This window comes from Eubalaena glacialis, chromosome 4, assembly GCF_028564815.1.
Source record: "Eubalaena glacialis isolate mEubGla1 chromosome 4, mEubGla1.1.hap2.+ XY, whole genome shotgun sequence".
Taxonomy (NCBI): Eukaryota; Metazoa; Chordata; class Mammalia; order Artiodactyla; family Balaenidae; genus Eubalaena; species Eubalaena glacialis.
In genome coordinates, this window is record NC_083719.1 from 152,090,648 (window position 1) to 152,110,004 (window position 19,357).

At 34.2% G+C, this 19,357-nt stretch overlaps 1 protein-coding gene across 1 annotated transcript in view; it reads left to right on the plus strand.

The window, feature by feature from the left end:
* Positions 1–19,357, plus strand: part of RANBP17 (RAN binding protein 17) — a 307,370-nt gene that overhangs the window by 55,120 nt on the left and 232,893 nt on the right. The window contains exon 13 of the mRNA XM_061188467.1: positions 11,102–11,207. Coding sequence (XP_061044450.1) covers positions 11,102–11,207 — 106 coding nt within the window. The remainder of the gene's footprint in view (positions 1–11,101; positions 11,208–19,357) is intronic.

Below are 19,357 nucleotides of genomic sequence, written 5' to 3' on the forward strand. Positions count from 1 at the left end.
AATTAAGGAACTAAAAGACAAAGATTCAGTAATATCAAAAAAATCAAAAGTTAATGCTTTAAAAGTACTAATAAAATTGACAAACCTCTCATGAGATAAGAAGAAAAGAGAATTCACAGATAACATTAGGATCAAGAGGGGAAACACAATTACAGATACAGCAAAGGTTTAAAAGATAAAATTATACGTAGTATTTTTTGAAGTCAACAAATTAGAAAACTCAAAATTAGTAAATTCCTAGAAAAATAACTTAAAATCAACACAAGATTAAAAAAAAAAAAAATACCAGAAGTCAAAGAAGATATTTGCAACACATACACACACACTAACCCAAGCAAGGATCACCATTTAGAAGAACCTGGAAATAAATCCTGGAAATCAATAAAACAAACAATTCTTTAGGGAAATGATCAATAGATACAAATAAGCATGTCACTACTCATAAGAGAAAGGGAAATCAAGGCACATGAGATACCATTTTACTTCCAGTAGATTGGCAAAAGTAAATCTTCCAGGAGAATGTAGATCAAAGGGAATTTTTACATCCTTCTGGTAGGAGTATAAAGTATAGTCATTTGGAAATAGAATGGAAATCACTTTGTTGTTATCTTGAAAAGTGGAACATTTGAATACCTTCTGACCTGGCACTTCCACTCTTAGATATGTCCTTTAGAAAAGCTTTTCTAAACAAGGGGACATGGCATGAGAATGTTCATAGCCTTAGTGTTATTAAAGGCAAAAAAATGGAAAAAGCTCAAATGTCCATCAACATGAAAATGGATAAACAGATCATAATATAATTATACAATGGAATATTATATAACATTTAAAAATGAACTACAGGTATACTTAAAGATGAATTTCAGAAATAATTAGTGGAAAAAAAAACAATTTTCAGAAAACTATAGTTTGAAACGCTTAAATAAAGCCCCGAAACAAGTGAGACTAAAAATATATTGTTTAAGAATATATCTGTAAGTGATAAAACAAAAAGATGTCAAGAAAATAGTAAGCATCAAATACAGTCATGGTTACTTCTAGTGTGGAAGGTAAGGGGAAAAGCTAGGTTCGGGTTATGGAGGTAGGTGTGACAGTATTGGTAATGCCTTGGTTGTTAAATTGGATAGGGGGTTCACAGGAGTTTGTTTTATTATACAGTCATCCGCCTGTATCTGAGGTTTCTGCACTTGCTAATTCAACCACAGAAAATATTCCCCCCAAAATAAAATTCCAGAAAGTTCCAAAAAGCCAAACTTGAATTTGCCATGTGCCAGCAACTGTTTACTTAGCATTTACATTGTATTTACAACTCTTTACCTAGACTTTACATTGTATTAGGTTTATAAGTAATCTAGAGATGAGTTAAAGCATATGGAGGTTACGAATAGGTTATATGCAAATACTGTGCCATTTTATATAAGGGACTTGAGCATCTGCAGATTTTTGTATCCATAGGGATCCTGGAAATAATCCCCTGTGGATACTGAGGGAAGACTGTACTTTATATACATTACATATATTCTTTCATATGTATCAAATATTACTTACAGTGTAAAAAGATTCAGCTGTAAAATCAAAGACTTGTTTTCCTACAAAAGGGTACTGAAAGAAAGTATAGCTGTTCTAAGATACATGAATGGAATTAACTGAAATGTAATAGTTTATTGGTATTAAATAGGTCTATCTATTGAATAAAATGTCAGACCCGATTTTTTTTTTTTTTTTTTTGACTGTGTTGGGTCTTCGTTGCTGCGGGCAGGCTTTCTCTAGTTGTGGCGAGTGGGGGCTACTCTTCGTTGCGGTGCGTGGGCTTCTCATTGGGGTGGCCTCTCGTTGTGGAGCATGGGCTCTAGGCGTGCGGGCTTCAGTAGTTGTGGCGTGCAGGCTTCAGTAGTTGTGGTGCGTGGGCCCAGCAGCTGTGGCTCACGGGCTCTAGAGCGCAGGCTCAGCAATTGTGGCGCACGGGCTCAGTTGCCCCGCGGCATGTGGGATCTTCCTGGACCAGGGCTCGAACCCATGTACCCTGCATTGGCAGGCAGATTCTTAACCACTGCGCCACCAGGGAAGCCCCAGACCTGGTTCTTGATTAATACAAATTCAGGGAGTTTTTGTAGTTGTAGTTTTAATAAAACATCATTTCAAAGTTTCTAATATAATGCCTGATACATAGAAATGTTTAATAGATATGTTTTTTTCCTTTCTTCTAGTCAAAAGGTTAGTGAGAAGGAGTCTGTCTGCCCTTTAAAAATATCTGTGGTCTATTCAAAAATAATTGTTTTATATTATGAAAAATGCCTAGTGTGGTTCTAGTTTGTACTGCTGTATATGGTAGTGTTCAATTTCTTTTGTGTGAAGACTTCAGTTAGTGTTGAACAAAGAAAATTATATGCTCTCGTTATGTGTGCTTTAATTTAGATGCTTAATGGCTTTTAATGTTACAAAATAAGTTTATTATCATATTATGATCTCATTTGTATTATATTGTCTTGCTCTTCCATATTCGTGGTGATATGGTCATGGTTTACGAAAACAATAATCCCTAAGAAATAGGTCATTAACAGTAGTTAACGATTACTTGTGATCTAGGGTAATGACTGATTTCTTTGGGATTATTGCAGTTATAAACCATAATTACAGATTATTACAGCAATAATTATTTTGTTAAAGGAAAAATTGTTCTGTTCTTGAACAGCTGCTAAAACAAGTGCCTTGAACATTTCAGAATAAATCGAAAAATGAAAAACTATAATGGAAATGTAATCTAAGATGAGATTTAAAAAAAAAATTATAGATATGAAACTCATGTATAGGATATTTAAATTTCTAAATGCAATTTAGATTTATGGATTTACATGGTTCTTTAAACTTTGTGGATATAATTCCGTAACCAATGTAACTTTTTAACATCTATTATTCTGAACGCTGTAACTCTAATATTCTAGAGTTTTAGGGTAAGGTTTAATGTGTATGAGAAATATCACTCATTCAGTGAAATAGGAAAATTGTATTTGATAGATTAATTAAAATGCCTTTATATTTCATTGCATTGTTCATTTCTAACACTAATCCTAATTTATTCAGTTAGTAGTTGTTAATTTTTAGAGTTAAAAATTCATGCTTTTCTGTCTCGTACAATAGAAATCACTGCTTTCTAAAACAGAACAGGGAAAGAGTAAATATACATCCTACTTCTCTCTGAATAAACTTCCATTCAAAATTTACCATAATTTTACAAAAAATGCTCACAATTGATCACATGCTATCTTTGCATAGCATTCTTTGATATCAAAGCCTTAATTTCAAGGTCACAAAATAAAATGAATTGAAGAATAAAAAATTAAAATTTGAGAAATTCTTGTCCTATATTTAATATTTATTATTAGACAGTGATACTCATCACACTGCATTGAAAAATCATTTTTTCACTTTTCTCTCTCTCACCAGGTTCAATCTGTTGGGCATAGGGTCTCTTTCTCCCTTCTCACCCTGCCTCATACATATTTAGTTATATCCCAGTGGACAGAACATGGCACATAGCAGATATTCAGCAAATGAATTTTCTGAAAATTCTTGAGAGTTTTTTTCAGTTCAGGGTTTTTGTTTGTAGACACAGCTAACTGTAAGTAGCTTTAATTGCGACAAGCCTCTTTGGTAGAGAGGGAAGAACTTAAAAATTCTTAAATATTGTGTGACTTCATTTTCTTGAGCAGCTTTAAAGTAAAACTTAGAATGGACATATAAATATTCCATATTGATATGTTTTATGGCTTTTGTAGCTATGATATAGAAGAACTAAAAACGGTATAGCTATTTAATAATAATAATAATAATAATAATAATAATAGCCAACATTTAGTCAGCCCTTGTAGCAGGAATTATTATGAGTACTTTACATGCAGAATACCATTCAGTGCTGTCAGAAGCCTATGAGCCAATTATTATTATCATCTTCATATTTATAAATGAGGAAATTAAAGCCAAAAAGATTGAGTAACAAGCATAATAAATAGTAGAGGCAGAATTTGAATCCAGGTTGTGCTCTTGGTGGCTAAATTGTACTGCCTCCATTTTTATTTATTTATTTATTTTTATTTTTATTTTTTTTAATTTTTTAAATTTTTTTTTTTAACATCTTTATTGAAGTATAATTGCTTTACAATGGTGTGTTAGCTTCTGCTTTATAACAAAGTGAATCAGTTATACATATACATTTGTTCCCATATCTCTTCCCTCTTGCATCTCCCTCCCTCCCACCCTCCCTATCCCACCCCTCTAGGTGGTCACAAAGCACCGAGCTGATCTCCCTGTGCTATGCGGCTGCTTCCCACTAGCTATCTATTTTACATTTGGTAGTGTATATATGTCCATGACACTCTCTCACCCTGTCACATCTCACCCCTCCCCCTCCCCATATCCTCAAGTCCATTCTCTAGTAGGTCTGTGTCTTTATTCCCATCTTGCCACTAGGTTCTTCATGACCTTTTTTTTTTTCCTTAGATTCCATATATATGTGTTAGCATACTGTATTTCTTTTTCTCTTTCTGACTTACTTCACTCTGTATGACAGACTCTAACTCCATCCACCTCATTACAAACACCTCCATCTCATTTCTTGATCTTCCAACAGAGAAATATAAAAGTTTCATGTATAATCAGTGTCTGTTTTCAAGATGGCTTGTTTTATGAAGAGCTAGTAGGCAGATGTTTCTACATTTACATTAGTTATAAACTCCAAAAGTAAGTTTGCTTATTTTAAATTCAGCCATTCAACAAATGTTAATTTCATGTGTCACATATACTTGGTTTTAGGGTGGCTGGTTTGGGAATCGAAAGAAGTGTGAATGCCCTAGAAATGATCCCAAAGGGAGATGCAGTCTCATCTGTAGTAAAAATCTGGGAGACAGGTAGAGAACAGTCAGGATTAGGAATTAAAATGTATTAAATAAACACTTAAGAGGTTGTTGGATCATCAAGGTCTGTCTAGCTGATTGACCACTGTGTTCAAATACTTCCTTTAATCAGTCTTGAGAGGAAGTGGTACATATCTCATAATGGTATGAGAATGGACTCTTGGAAATCCATTGCCTATATTTGAATCATATACTTCTTAATAGGGATTTGTGACACTAAATAAATATAGGTACAGATAATACATATAATGTTTAAAATAGTACTTAGTGCATGGTAAGTACTATTTAAATGTTTGCTATTATTTTTAGTAATAGTGAAGCTTACTTTAAGCAAAATTAGTATCTAAGAATCTAAATAGATAAAATATATAAAGAAGGCTATTATTTAGATTTAAATAATATTTTTCATTTTGAGAAATAATTTGCAGTAAGATATTTTAAAAATAATGACTCTCATAGGGCAGGTAAGTTATTATACTACATTCACCAAAGATTATGGTCACAATGTTTTAGATTCGTATCAATTATATAAAATGTGTATGCCCCACACACATTGGAGCACAATCTATTAATGATAACCTTTGTAAGATTCTGAGAAATACAGTCGATTCTCCTTATTTGGTATTTAATGTTCTATAAAGTTTCTGTGAACACTGAATTAGCAAATATTAAACCATTGCTCCTAGGGGAAATACAGGTTGGGTTCCTGCAGGCTTCTGGTCACATTTTCATCGACTGATCAACATATAACCTTGTGTTATGTGTTCCTGCTTAAAGACACTTTATATTAATATATATCATTGATTCGTTAACATTGAACTCACAGCCAACAGCACTACAACCCATGCCTGGACGAAGCTTAACACGTGTATTTTCTCTACAAGGTACATAATAGCTTTTTTTTTCACTTAGGAACACTAGGCAACACATTAGCACTACTCTTGTTGACTATTTTAAACAGTGAAATTATAAACAAGGAGCACAAAAGTGCAAAAACAATGTGATACCAAAAAGATACCAAACAGGGATACTTAGCTGTTTATAGTATGAGAGATGAAACAAGAAAGCAGATTGTTGCTTTGTTTTACCTAATCTTGGAATGTGAACATTAGGCAACTTAAATTATTTGCTGTTCTGCATCTGTCCATGAATGATCACAAGTATTGATTTGGGAGATTACAAATAAATTTTACCAAGTAGATGAATTTGCAAATAGCGGGATAGACTAGATCATACCTTGTATTGAATGTGCGTTAAGAAGCTGCTTTTATATAAGCAATAGAAATGTAACTACCATTAACATTCATTTTTAATAACGGCTCTACATTTTAATGTTTACTAAATTGATAATAAGCTGTTAACTTCTTCTTGCCTGTTTCATGCTGTATTTTCTCTGTAATGATTTCTTAATTCAATAACCCATGTCTATTTGATAACTTATATATGCCAGGCACTGTTTCAGGCTCTGGATATGCAATAGACAACCAAACAGAAAAAATAACAGCTATCATGCAGTTTACATTCTATTGGAATAGACAAGTAACAAAGCAAGATAAATAATAAAATATATATTATGTTAGAAAGTGATAAGTGCTAAAATTTAAAAAAATAATGAATCAGGAAAGGTGGATATGAAATGTTGGCAGATTGTATTCTGGTTATCTTTTGCCCAAAACTTAGTGGTTTATCAAATAACAATTTTATTCTTATCTCTCAGTGTTCTCTGGGATTGATAAGTTTCAACTGGATGGTTCTCCTTTGGGGCCTTTCAGGCGCTGTAATCAGGTGACAGCTGAGGCTGGCATCACCTGAATGATTCTTTACTCACAAGTCTGTTCTCTTTGCTGGAATGTTTGATGAATGGGCTATAGTTGGGCATTTCTCTCTCCATGTAGTCTCTCTACATGGCTAGCCTTTAGGTCTCAGGGTATGTGGTCTTCTTACATGGTGAATGGCTTCCCCTAAGTGAACGTTCCCTGAGAGACTGGAGGAAGCTGCCAGTTCTCTTAAAGGCTAAGCCCAGTACTGGAATAAGTGTCACTTCTATCGTATTCTTTTAGTCAAAGCAGTCACAGTCCAGCCCAGACTTACGAAGGATTGGAAAAATAGACTCTACTTCCTGATGGCAATTTCATACATGGAGGGAAGGAATTGATGGGTATCTTGAAGACATGCTACCATACTCTAGGTATTGAAAATTGATAGGATAGCTGTGTAAGACCTGACTGAGAAGGTGCATTCAAAGTGAGACTAGTCAACATGGTTGTATCTTTTTGCAGGTACATTAAGCTGTGTGAGGATAGGCAAAGAGTAGGTGGGGATTTGGATTTAAACAATTACGGTTTCGTAAGATGAGTATGTCAGAGGAAGAGAGAAATTGACATTGTATGCAAGACAGAGATTATAATGATTGACAGTAGAACTGGAGGTAGGTAAGCAGGGTAGAGAAGACATGAAGGGTGTAAGAAAGTGAAAAAAATGGCAGATCCCAAAAAACTATTAGAACTGATAAAAGAGTAACAAAGTTGCAGGATACAAGATCAATAGACAGAAATCAACAGTGGGTTTATATATTATCAATGAACAATCAAAAATGAAGTGAAGATAGCAAGTCCACTTACAATAGCATTAAAAAGAATAAACTACTTAGGTAAAAACTTTACAAAAGAAGTGTTAAGTCTTGTACACTGACACTGTAAAACATTATTAAATCAAAGATCTAAATAAATTGGAAGACATCATGGTCATGGTTCAGAAGACTTAATATTGTTAAGAAGGCAGTGTTCCTCAAATTGACTTAATGGATTCAGTGTAATCTCTGTCAAAATCCCAACTGGCTTCTTCTCAGGAATTGACAAGCTGATCCTTAAATTACTGTGGAAATCCAGAAGACCCAGGATATCCAAAATAATCTTGAAAAAAAAAACATAGTAGAAAGACTCACACTTCCTGATTTCAAAGTATACGACAGAGCAATAGTAATCAAGACAGTGTGGTATTGGTGTAAAGGTAGACACTAGATCAGTGAGATGTAGTTGAGAGTTAAGGTATAAACCCTCCAATTTGTAATCAGTTGATTTTTGACTGTGGTAGGAAGACAGTTCAATGACAGAAGGATTGTCTTTTCAACAAATGGTGCTGGGACAGCTGGATGTCCACATGCAAAAGAATGAAGTTGGAACCCTATATCCTACCATACACAAAAAATTAAATCAAAATGAATCATAGACCTAAATGTAAGAGTTAAAGCTATGAAACTCTTAGAAGAAAACATAGGACTAAATCTTCATGACTTTGGTTTGGGCAATGGTTTCTTAGATTTGACAGCAAAAGCTGAAATAACAAAGGAAAAATTAGCAATATGTACCACATGAGAATTAAACATTTCTGTGCATCAGAGGACACCATGAAGAAAATGAAAACAACCCACAGAATGGGAGAAAATATTTGCTAATCATATGTCTGACAAGAGACTTGTATCTAGAATATATAAAGAACTCTGACAACTCAAAAATAAAAAAGATAAATAGCCCAATTTTAAACTGAGCCAAGGATTTAAATAGACATTTCTCCAAAGAAGACATACAAATGGCCAGTAAGCACATGGAAAATGCTCAACATTGTTGGTCATTAGGGAAAGATATGTTAGAATTACAACATACCACTTCATACCCACTAGGACAGATACATTAAAAAGATAATAACAAGTGTTGGCAAGGATTTGGAGAAGTTGGGCTTTCATACATAGCTGGTTGGAATGTATTGATAAAATGGTACAGCTGCTTTTGGAAAGCAGTTTGGCAGTTCCTCAAAATGTTAAAATATAGGTATCATATGACCCACCAATTCCAATTCTAGGTATATCTGAGAGAAATGAAAACATATCTGCATTAAAAACTGTACACAAATGTTCATAGAAGCACTATTTACAAAGCCAAAAGGTGGAAACAGCCCAAATGCCCATCAACTTTGGAGTAGGTAAACAAAATGTGATATACCCAAACAGTGGAATGTTATTTGGCCATAAAAACGAATGAAGTACCAATACAAGCTATAACATGGATGATCTTTACACATTACACTAAGTGAAAGAAGACAGTCACAAAGATCAAATATTTTATGATTCTATTCATATGAAATAGAATGGGAAAAATCTAAGGAGACATAAAGTAGATTAGTGGTTGCTTAGGGCTGGAGGGAGTGGGTACAGAGTAGGATTTCTTTTGAGAGGGATGAATATGTTCTAAAACTAGAATGTGGTGGTGGTTGTACAACCCTGTGAATTTATTAGAAAACATTGAATTGTATACTTTAAGTGAGTGAATCGTATGGTATGTGAATTATATTTCAGTAAAGTTGTTTAGGTGATAGGTTCAAGTGACTGGAGGTTCCCAGTAGAACAAAGGATTGTTGGAGTTGGAAGATTCATTTTTGTAGATATTGAAATCATTATTGGTTATGATAAAAAAAAAAATACTGTTGGAAAGAGTGGCAGTGAACCAGCAGCTAACACGGTCAAAAAAATAAGGAGTAACAACCTGAAGGAGAGTAGATAATTGGAATAAGAAAGAGAATTTGGTAGTATGATGACATAGGATGTAAAGCTGAGTGCTTTTACAATGGAGAGAGAGGAGACTGTTCTGGAGGTAAAAATGAGGAACATCAAGTGAACATCTGGGTTCAAGGCGCAAGTTACAAGAGGTGTGGAAGAGAAATCAGCTACCACTTGAGAGGGTCCACAGAAGGAAGCGGGGTCATCAGGGGAGAGCATTATGTTATTAATAGGCGTTTATATTGATCATAAAATACATTTCAACTGCATATGGTAACTTAATATTGCTATCTTCAGTTTCCTACATGGGCCTTTTTTCTGTTACTTTTTTCACTAATTATACATATCTTGAAGCTTGAGTCTGTTTTATGAATTACTTGATCAAATTAGTGTTCTGTTTTACATTGGTAATGTATAAGGCTACATACTTAAGTCAGTTCTGATTTATTTATGGCTTTGTGATAGGTTAAGGGATATGGATACTTACCAGGTTATATTTCTGCATTACAGGAAGTTTGTCACCTCAAGAGGCTTATGTCTCTCCAGAAGTTTGAAGGAATTGTTGATTAGTTGTAGTGACTGGTAGAATCCACAGGAATATAGGAAGAATGTGTTTTTCTTCCCACATTTATTTATCCTTCCTAGGTCTTCTAACAAGCATGGGCAGTCTCTTTTCAATACCTTGTAAAAAACACTTCAGTTCACTTGAAAAAGTTTCCCAATAGAGAAACATAATTGATTTTAGTATTATAAAATAGCCGGCTCATCTTTGAAAAGTCAGTCCCCAAGATTAGCACAAAGTTTCTTTTTAGAAAAATAATTGGTTTGTTGTTAATTATTCATAAATGTCTCAAAAATCCTGGAGAATTTGATACATAGATCAATGAATCTAGAGAAGTAAAGTAATGTGCCTAAACAAAAATTATTCAATAAATACCTCCATTTCTAAATTAGTCAATTTTGGCTGCCCCCAAAGTAAGATTTCTGAAAACTATAAGGCATTGCCATTTGTGCCACTGTTATAAAGTTATTTAGTCCTTTGCTCCTACTGTCTGTGAGGTTAATCTGGTTGTCAAACAATGTAATTTGCATAGTGAAAATTTTGGATTTTTAAAAAATTATGCATAAACATGTAAAGGGAGTAAATGTATACCATCCATTATCTTCCAAGCCTGGGCAATTTAAAAAATGATCAGACTGGTACTACCATGATATTGACTATTCAGAGAAGGTACTGGTCATTGGATCATACTGGTACTTAATAACAGCCCTTGATGTTGACATAACATTTGGTGTTTTGTTATCAAATTTATGTTAATCAAATCTTCATGGTAGATATTATTTTCTCCATTTTGCAAATGAAAATCCTAAGCCCTAAAGAAGTAAGTAACTTATGCAAGATCACATAGCAGATTGGTAGAGCTGGGATTCATAGTTGTATCTGACTCTAAAATGTGTCATTTTCACTATTATACTACCTTGGTGAACTTAAAATCCAACTCTTCACTGTGTCAAGAACTGAGTTCACAGTAGTTTATCACTTGTTTGGAAGAACTTTTGCTAATTTTAGAATATTGTGAAAAATAAGCTTTGTTTCTATCAATACTTTCTAAACGATTTTTTCCTTGTTATATATTAGGACGTCTTGCCTGGCTGGTATACTTGGTTGGGACAGTTGTTGGAGGAAGATTAACATATACCAGTACAGATGAACATGATGCTATGGATGGAGAATTATCCTGTCGGTAAGTGGTAGCCATATAATTTACAGAAATTTACGAAGTACTTAGAAATTTAGTTACTGAGCTGCTATTATGAGCTAAAGCATTTTGTACTTGGCCTTTTGGAGAACGTATTATTTTCCTTTTTACTGATGAGAAAACCAAGACTTAAGTGATTTGTAAAAGTTATATCTCTAATAAGTAGTATAGTCAAATATATTCATATGAATAATATGAGTGAGCTGGTTTTCCATATATTTTAATTCATTTTTAATAACATCTTTATAACAAAGTAATACATGTTTTTGTTGAACACTAAAGATTCAAATGAAAAGAAAGTTATATATTAATTTGGAAATAACTACTGTCATTTGGTAAAGATCTTTGAGTCTTTTTAATTAATGTTTGAGAGTATATGTACATTACATGTGTATTTTTCAACTTTTTTTCAACAAAAGTTATACTATAATATTGTTTTCTAAACTAAAATGGGGATACTAGTACTATATCTAATTCATTTTGGGCTGTTATAAGGATTAAATGAGTTAATAATTTTAAAATAATTTTAAAGTGCTTAGGACAATGCCTGGCAAATAGTAAGCACTATATTACCAAAAAAAACCCCCAAATAATTCTTTTTTAAAAACTCAAACATAATAATTATATAAACATTTTATCTAGACATGAAATATTCTAAGCTATACCATAATTTCAATAGATCCTTGCTTTGGGAATTTTAGGTTGTTTCTCAATTTTTCCTTATTATAAAGGTGAATATTCTTTTAGCTATATCTTTATGTAGATCAAAATAATTTTATTAGAGTTAAGTCCTAATAGCTGAATAGCTGGTTGAATAGTATATAGCACTTTAAAGACTTTCAATACACATTACCAAATGGCCTTCTGGAAAAGTTGTACCAGTTTATCCTCTGAACCCAAAGGCCATGAGAAGCTATTGTTGTTTTTTTTTTTTTGCAATTGAACACTAGGTGGTAGGATTCTTATCTTTGCCAGTTCATAGGTAACTAATGTCTCATTTTAATGTGTATTTCTTTGTTTACAAGTGGTGTCAAACATTCTTTTCCATTCCTTTTCTTGCCCTTTCTATTTTCTCTTTGTGATTTTTTATTATATATAGATTGTATCATTCACCCGGTTTTCTTTTATGATTATCTTCCCTAATCTAGCCATAAGAACTCAGTATATATCAGTATATATCAAAGATTGTAATATTTTGCTATTCATTTTGAATACGTTTTCTCCATATGTTTTTTTTTTTTTTTTTTAATTTTATTTATTTATTTATTTATGGCTGTGTTGGGTCTTCGTTTCTGTGTGAGGGCTTTCTCTAGTTGCGGCAAGTGGGGACCACTCTTCATCGCGGTGCGCGGGCCTCTCACTCTCGCGGTGCGCGGGCCTCTCACTCTCGCGGTCTCTCTTTGTTGCGGAGCACAGGCTCCAGACGCGCAGGCTCAGTAGCTGTGGCGCACGGGCTTAGTTGCTCCGCGGCATGTGGGATCTTCCCAGACCAGGGCTCGAACCCGTGTCCCCTGCATTGGCAGGCAGATTCTCAACCACTGCGCCACCAGGGAAGCCCCTCCATATGTTTTAATTTGTTTTAGAAATTGCTTTTTTACTGGCTTTAAATATTTATATATTAAGATCTATGAATTTTTTCTTTCATATTTTTTTCAATGCTCATGTTTAAGGAGGTTGTTCCACACCTGGATAATAAAAATATTCCACTATTTTTCTCCTGGATCTTTTATGGTTTCAGCTTCTTATATTTAATTTTTAATATATCCAACATTTATTTTGTTATGTACTTTTTCGACAGTTTCCAAGTGTTAACCAGTTAATGTCAAACCCCACCCTCTACTGATTTGAGATGCTGCATATATCTTACACAAAATTCTCATGTCTTTTTCTAGGCCTTTCATTCTTCTCCACTGATCTTGGAAGTCTATTTGTACACCACTGTCACCCTACTGAAGTCTTTAGTGTGATATTTTCCCTCATTATTATTCTTAAATATATTCCTAACTGTTTAATAAATTTGTTGCCATTTTGAATAGAAATTTCTCTCTCATTTCATACCCTTTTCAACCTTTAAACTACCTCATTTCAATGAAATTTGAATCTGAATGGAACATAAATATTTTTAGTTTTTCCTAAGATTTATTATTTCCAATATCAAACCACTTTAAAATATGACTGGGGCATTCTCAAAATGCTTTGATTAATTTTAAACCAAGTGAACAATTTGCTTCTGTACCATCTTTTAATATAACATTACATATTTAGTAAAGTGGGAATTAAGAATAATTTTTGCTATAGTTAGTTTGATTTTTTTTTTAATGTTTTCATCATCAAGTAGAGAATTTCCCACTGGCACTATTTTCCTGAAAAATATATGTAACAGGAAATAAAAGTGGTGTGTATTTGCCAAGTAGAAAATTTTAATTTTTTCTTTAAGCGGCGAACATATTTAGCTCTAAGTAAGATTTGTTTTGTGTTTAGCCTGTTTTCCCTAGGAAACAAAGTCTTAGTTGAAGTTTATGGGCTAAGATTTTTTTGTGGGGTGGGAAAAAGGATACATTTTCAGGGAAGAAAGAATGAAGGAAAAGTGAGTAAAAGATAAAACAGGTTATGTGTTGATTAGTTGATGAAAATATTGTGACCAGAGTTCCTCGGGAACCTATTCCTGTATTACCTCTAGGAGCAGTGGTTCAGTATTTGCTAATTCAGTTTTTACGGCCATTTTGCAGCACATAACTACCATAAATAATGAGAATCAACTATAGAAGGTGGTGTATTACACACCTGGTTGCTCACTTTTACAGTTTTCCCCAGAAACCACATGGAACAGCTGTGCTTCAAAGCAGTCCATCTTGGTGGTGGGGGGGAACGGGGACTGAGGGCAAGTGGTTTATCTGTTCACTTAATTCTGCGTCCCATTTTTTTAGTGGTTGAAATCTACTCCCGGAGTGTATAACTTTTCCATACTTCTTAGTTGTGTTCCCTGGCCTCTTTGAGGAGCTGCTGGGGAAGCCAGAGCTACTATTGGTCCTGTTGGTTGGAGGTAGGGGCTGGCTGGAGCTATGGTAGGCCTTTCCTCCCCCTGAGTGAGGATTTATAACTGCAGGAGCTGTGCGAGTCTTTACTGGGACTACAAGGCAAGTGGTTGAGCCCAGGGACAGGAGAAGAGGTGGTGGGGTTGGTGGGGGGTTAAACAGGGCCGAGTAGATTCAAGGTGGGGTATGTACCAGGACTTACATAATTTGCCTAGAAAAAACATAAATATATGTGTTTTAACGTACTGAGATTTTAAATTAAATAAGAATGATGTTTTATGTAAAATTTTAAAATATCAATTTCACATGGAGAAATTCCAGGTAACTGGAACTGTCATACTAGTGCCTTCTGGTGTTGTTATATGATAACCTTTTTAACTCCTGGGAGGACACTACCAAATTAGAAGTTGAGAAGCTCCTGCCAAAAATCTATGTGTTATTTTATCAGAAAAAGGCTGATATTCATAAAAACTTTCAATATTGTGATAATGATATTTAAAACATGTTACTTTAACATTTTTAAATATGCTGCTTTAACTTAGCAAATAAGTATATTTGTGCTCAGACCACACAATTCTGATTAAATAAAGATAATTTTATAGTCATTTCAGTTTCATTCATCATGACCAGAATGTAAACCTCTTGAGAGATTTCCCAGGGATTTTGTCTTATCCTGTATCCTCTCTAATTTGCTGGTGTCTGCTTCTTTTCGGCTCATTCCTCTCAGTTAGGCCACCCTCTGTTTCTGTTTCTTCATGTTGCTCTCACCTGTTCATCTCCCAATCATTCCTCATTATTCATTGAAGACTTTTGCAGCTAGCTCAGTGTTTTGCTCTCTGCCCCAAACCCTGCTGTGATATAGATGACTTCAACTTCTTTCCCATCCGGTAGTGTTGCTTCCTCTTCTCTACACAAGAAACTTCCAGTGGCTTCCTGTCACACGTGAAACAAATTCCAAATTCTTGCCATAGCCCAAAGTGTACTGTGCTACTTCTCAGACCTTATTTCCTATCCCTTTTCATTCAACTCAGCTACATACACTGACCTCCTTGCTATTGAGTATTACCAATATGTTTTCGCTTTAGGGCCTTCGCGCTTCTCTTCTGCTAGGAATGCTTTCTCCCAGATGTTTATGTAGTACTCCGTCACTTCAATCAGGTCTGTACCCAGATGTCTCTACCTCTTTTGACCTCCCTATCCAAAATAACATCCTTATCCTACTTTATTTTTCTGCGTAGTACTTATTACCTCTTGATGTTTATTTGTTTATTCCACTAGAATAGGGAAGGAATAAGCTTTATCTGCTTTGTTCACTGCTGTATCTTTATCTCATCTGCCTGGCAAAACCTAAACTCTGAAGGAATTCAGAGTTTTCTCTTAATTTGCCGAGTGATAGAAGAAATTGCACACTTCTTTAGATAGGTACCATTGCCAACTAAGATATCTTTTTTTTTTTTTAACCTTAACTGAGCCCTCAGCATGGCTCAGTGATTTGTGTTATTTTAGTAATTCTTATCTTCTGACTTCCAAACACTTACTGAACTGTTTTCCTTGCATGTTTTGTCCCACATGTACCTCTAATTCAGTGACTAAACTTAAACTCATCTCTTCCATCTACTCCCAGCCCTGACTCTCTTTGTGTGTCTCATCACTGTCCACTCAATTGCCTAGGCTTGAATCCTGGGACTTCTCCTTAACTTTTTCTTTTTTCTCTCACCAACATCCGTATAGTCATCAGATTCTGTCACTTCTACCTTCTGCTTATCCCAATTAGTCCAGTTATTTCTATTACCCTTGCTGTTTTAACTCCAGTCATCATTTGCCCAGATTCATGCTACAGTTTTACTTGGGCACCTTGTTTCCTCTCTGGCTTTCTAAAATAAAGATTTGATTATGTCTGTGCTTTGCTTAAAGTCTGCAATGACTTTCATTGCTATTGGGATTAAAATCAATGTGATTTATCAGGCTCTTCATAATCTGGGTCCTGCCTGTCTCAGTAGCCTCATCTTGTGCCACTGTCTTATAGCCGTATAGAACTTTTTTTCAGCTCTTAAATGAACCGTCCTTCCCCCCCCCGTCTAGAAAGCTGCACATGCTTTCCCCTTTCTCTTGACACTCTCTGCTCTGTTCCATCCTAGAATATTAGGAACTCTCGCTAATTTCTTTGTAGTGTTTATTATAGCACTTGTCATTCCTTATTCTAATTGCTTGTTTTACTGTCTTTCCCTGCATAGACTATACATTTCTGGAGGACTGGGAATATATATGTTTTGCTCAGTATTGTATTCTGAACTCCTAATATATACCTGCCGTATTGTAGGCCTTCAAATATTTGTTGACTGAATAAGTACTTATGGAATTGGATATTAAGGGGAATATAAAAGAATTGATTATCCAAAAATTCATTTCTTTATACTTGAAATGGTATACTTATACTTGGATCAAAATTATTTAATATTTATCTTTTTATTCCCTCCATGCTCCAAAGATAATTTAAGATAAAGGTAAAAATAAATGTAGGCCAATAAATTGAAACACAAGTGAATATTGTATATACAATACAAGCTTTGGTCTTATGCACTTATTAGAGGTGACCACAGATCTTTGAAGGGCACTGTGGCAGAGACTACTAGTTGTCCTGTATCTCTTCTTTCCTTCTTTTGCAGTAGAATACCTGAAATCTTTTGCTGGGCATTGGCCACCTGAATAAGACTAGATTTACTAGAATCTCTTGCAGCTAGGTATGGTTAAGTGATTATGTTCTGGGCAATTGAATGTAAGTGAATGTGGTATGTGTAACATATATGCACATGGGTGGAGCTGAAGAAGCCATCTTAGACCATAAAGTGATTGGGTGAGTGGAGGCACGTGTAACAACAAGATGGAAGGAACCTGAGTCCCTGATACACTGTGGAGCACCAACTAGTCCTAGAGCATTGCCTTGAATTTTTGCTTGAGAGAAAAATAAACATCTATATTGTTTAAGCCATTGTTTTTGGATTTCAGTCACTTGCAGCTGAACTTCTTGTACGACTATCAAAGCTTATTTGACAGATGGATCATGTATCCTTCTGGGAACTCTTTCCTGCTCTCCTGCTGGGGATTGTTGGGGTGCCTTTGCAATTCATATCAAGCTGGTAATTTGCATTGCCTCGTAAGCAAATGCGAATCACCAGCTTGATATGCATTGTAAAGACACCCCAACAAACTTGGCTATTGGTTTCATGTCTTCCTCAGACTTTTGGAATGTATGTTATTAAAAGGAAATAAAAGTAAACAAACAATTGCACAGAATCAACAAAGAACCAGAGGAGGAAAAAGTAGGTCCTACTCATAAAGAATTTAAAAGCAGGATATGCTTTAAGTCACTTAAGAAATCACCTGGATCCAGAGATGAAGTTTGGTGTGTGTATCTATTTATTTAACTAAAAATTATTTCAGGAGTCTGTGCATTCACAAATACACAGACTTTAAAAGCGAGCTTTGTCCCTCCTTTCAAAATCAGAGAATAAACACATCTTTTTAGGAAAAACAAACAAACCTGGTTGACTGATTCTTAAATTTGATCTTTATAAGCTTTCCTTCATGAATTTTAATAGCATTAAAGATATTTAGTAAGTGAAGGTACTTTTAAATAAGTAGCTTAATTTAGGAATTAATAACTATAAAAATGGTTACCAAAATATAATCTCATAACACTTTGTCAATAAATACCAAGTTTTTTAAAGAAGTTCATTCACTGTAACCTAGACATTTTGTTCCTAGAACTCTTTGCTGGTAGGGAATAGGACAGTAATTATATTTCACTGAAATGTAAGTTTGTATTCAAAATGAGATTATTAAAATTTGGTGTAGCCTTAATTTTATACAATGTTTTGGAAAGTTATTTAATAATATGAAAAAAATAATTGGGCAAGATATGTTTAGTGAGACAGTTCAATGGAATAAAATAAAAGGTCCAGGAAGTAATATGAATGCATAAATGGACCTAATGTATGTGATAAGGGGTAATTCAAAATAGTGGGCAAAAGACAGACTATACAAGAAAGAAATGGTGTTGAAGCAGCTGGGTAGCCATCTGCGAAAAAATGTTGATCCGTATCTCACCAGATAGGTTCAAGATTAATTTCAGTGTATCATACAGGTGAATGTAAAAAGATGGAACAAAAACACCTCAAATTTGGGTAAGACCTTGTTATTATATAAAATCCATAAGAGAAAAATTGGTAAGGTTTTCTGCAAAAGAAAAAGAAGAAAAACATGCATGGTATTAAAAAAACACCATAATCAAAGTCAAGAGACAAATGAAAAAGTGGAGAAAAATATTTACATCTCAATCACAGGCAAAGGGCTCAGTTTTCTAATATATAAAGAATTTGTAGAAATTAGCAATAAAAAAATAACCCAACGGAAAAATCAAAAAAGGATATGAGCAAAAAGGGCACACAAAAGGACATATGTATGACTTAAAAATATGGAAAATTTTGACTTTACATTCATGAGAGAAATACAAATTAAAACTTCACTGAGATACCATTTTTCAGATTCCAGTAAATTGTAAAGTTTAATATCACCCTGAATTATCTATATGTATATAGACACTGTCATTTACTGATGATGGGAGTATAAATTGTTTCAATTTCATTGGAAGGCAATTTTGTAATAGCTATCAAAATTGTAAATTCATATTCTTTAAGCTAGTAATTTGACTTTTACTGGTGTATATTATAACTGAACATGTGTGCAGTGATGTGTACAAGATTGTTAATTGCAGCATTTTTGTAACACCAAAAAATTATAAACAACCTTAGTGTCCATCAGTGGGGGAAAGTATGAAAATAATGTGGTATGTTCACATAATGATGTTCAGCAGCTGTAAAAAGAGAATAAGGAAGCTCTTTATATCTGACATGAAAAGACCTGTAAGGTATATTATTAAATGAAAAAAGCTAGGTTTAACAATATAACAGTGTAGTGTGCTCCATATGTGTAAAAGAGTTGGGAGGAGAATGTATAGTCATACATACATTTAAAAAGTCCTGGAATGACACAAACTGTTAACAGCGTGTGTGTGTATGTTCTTGTGTGCATACATGGAAG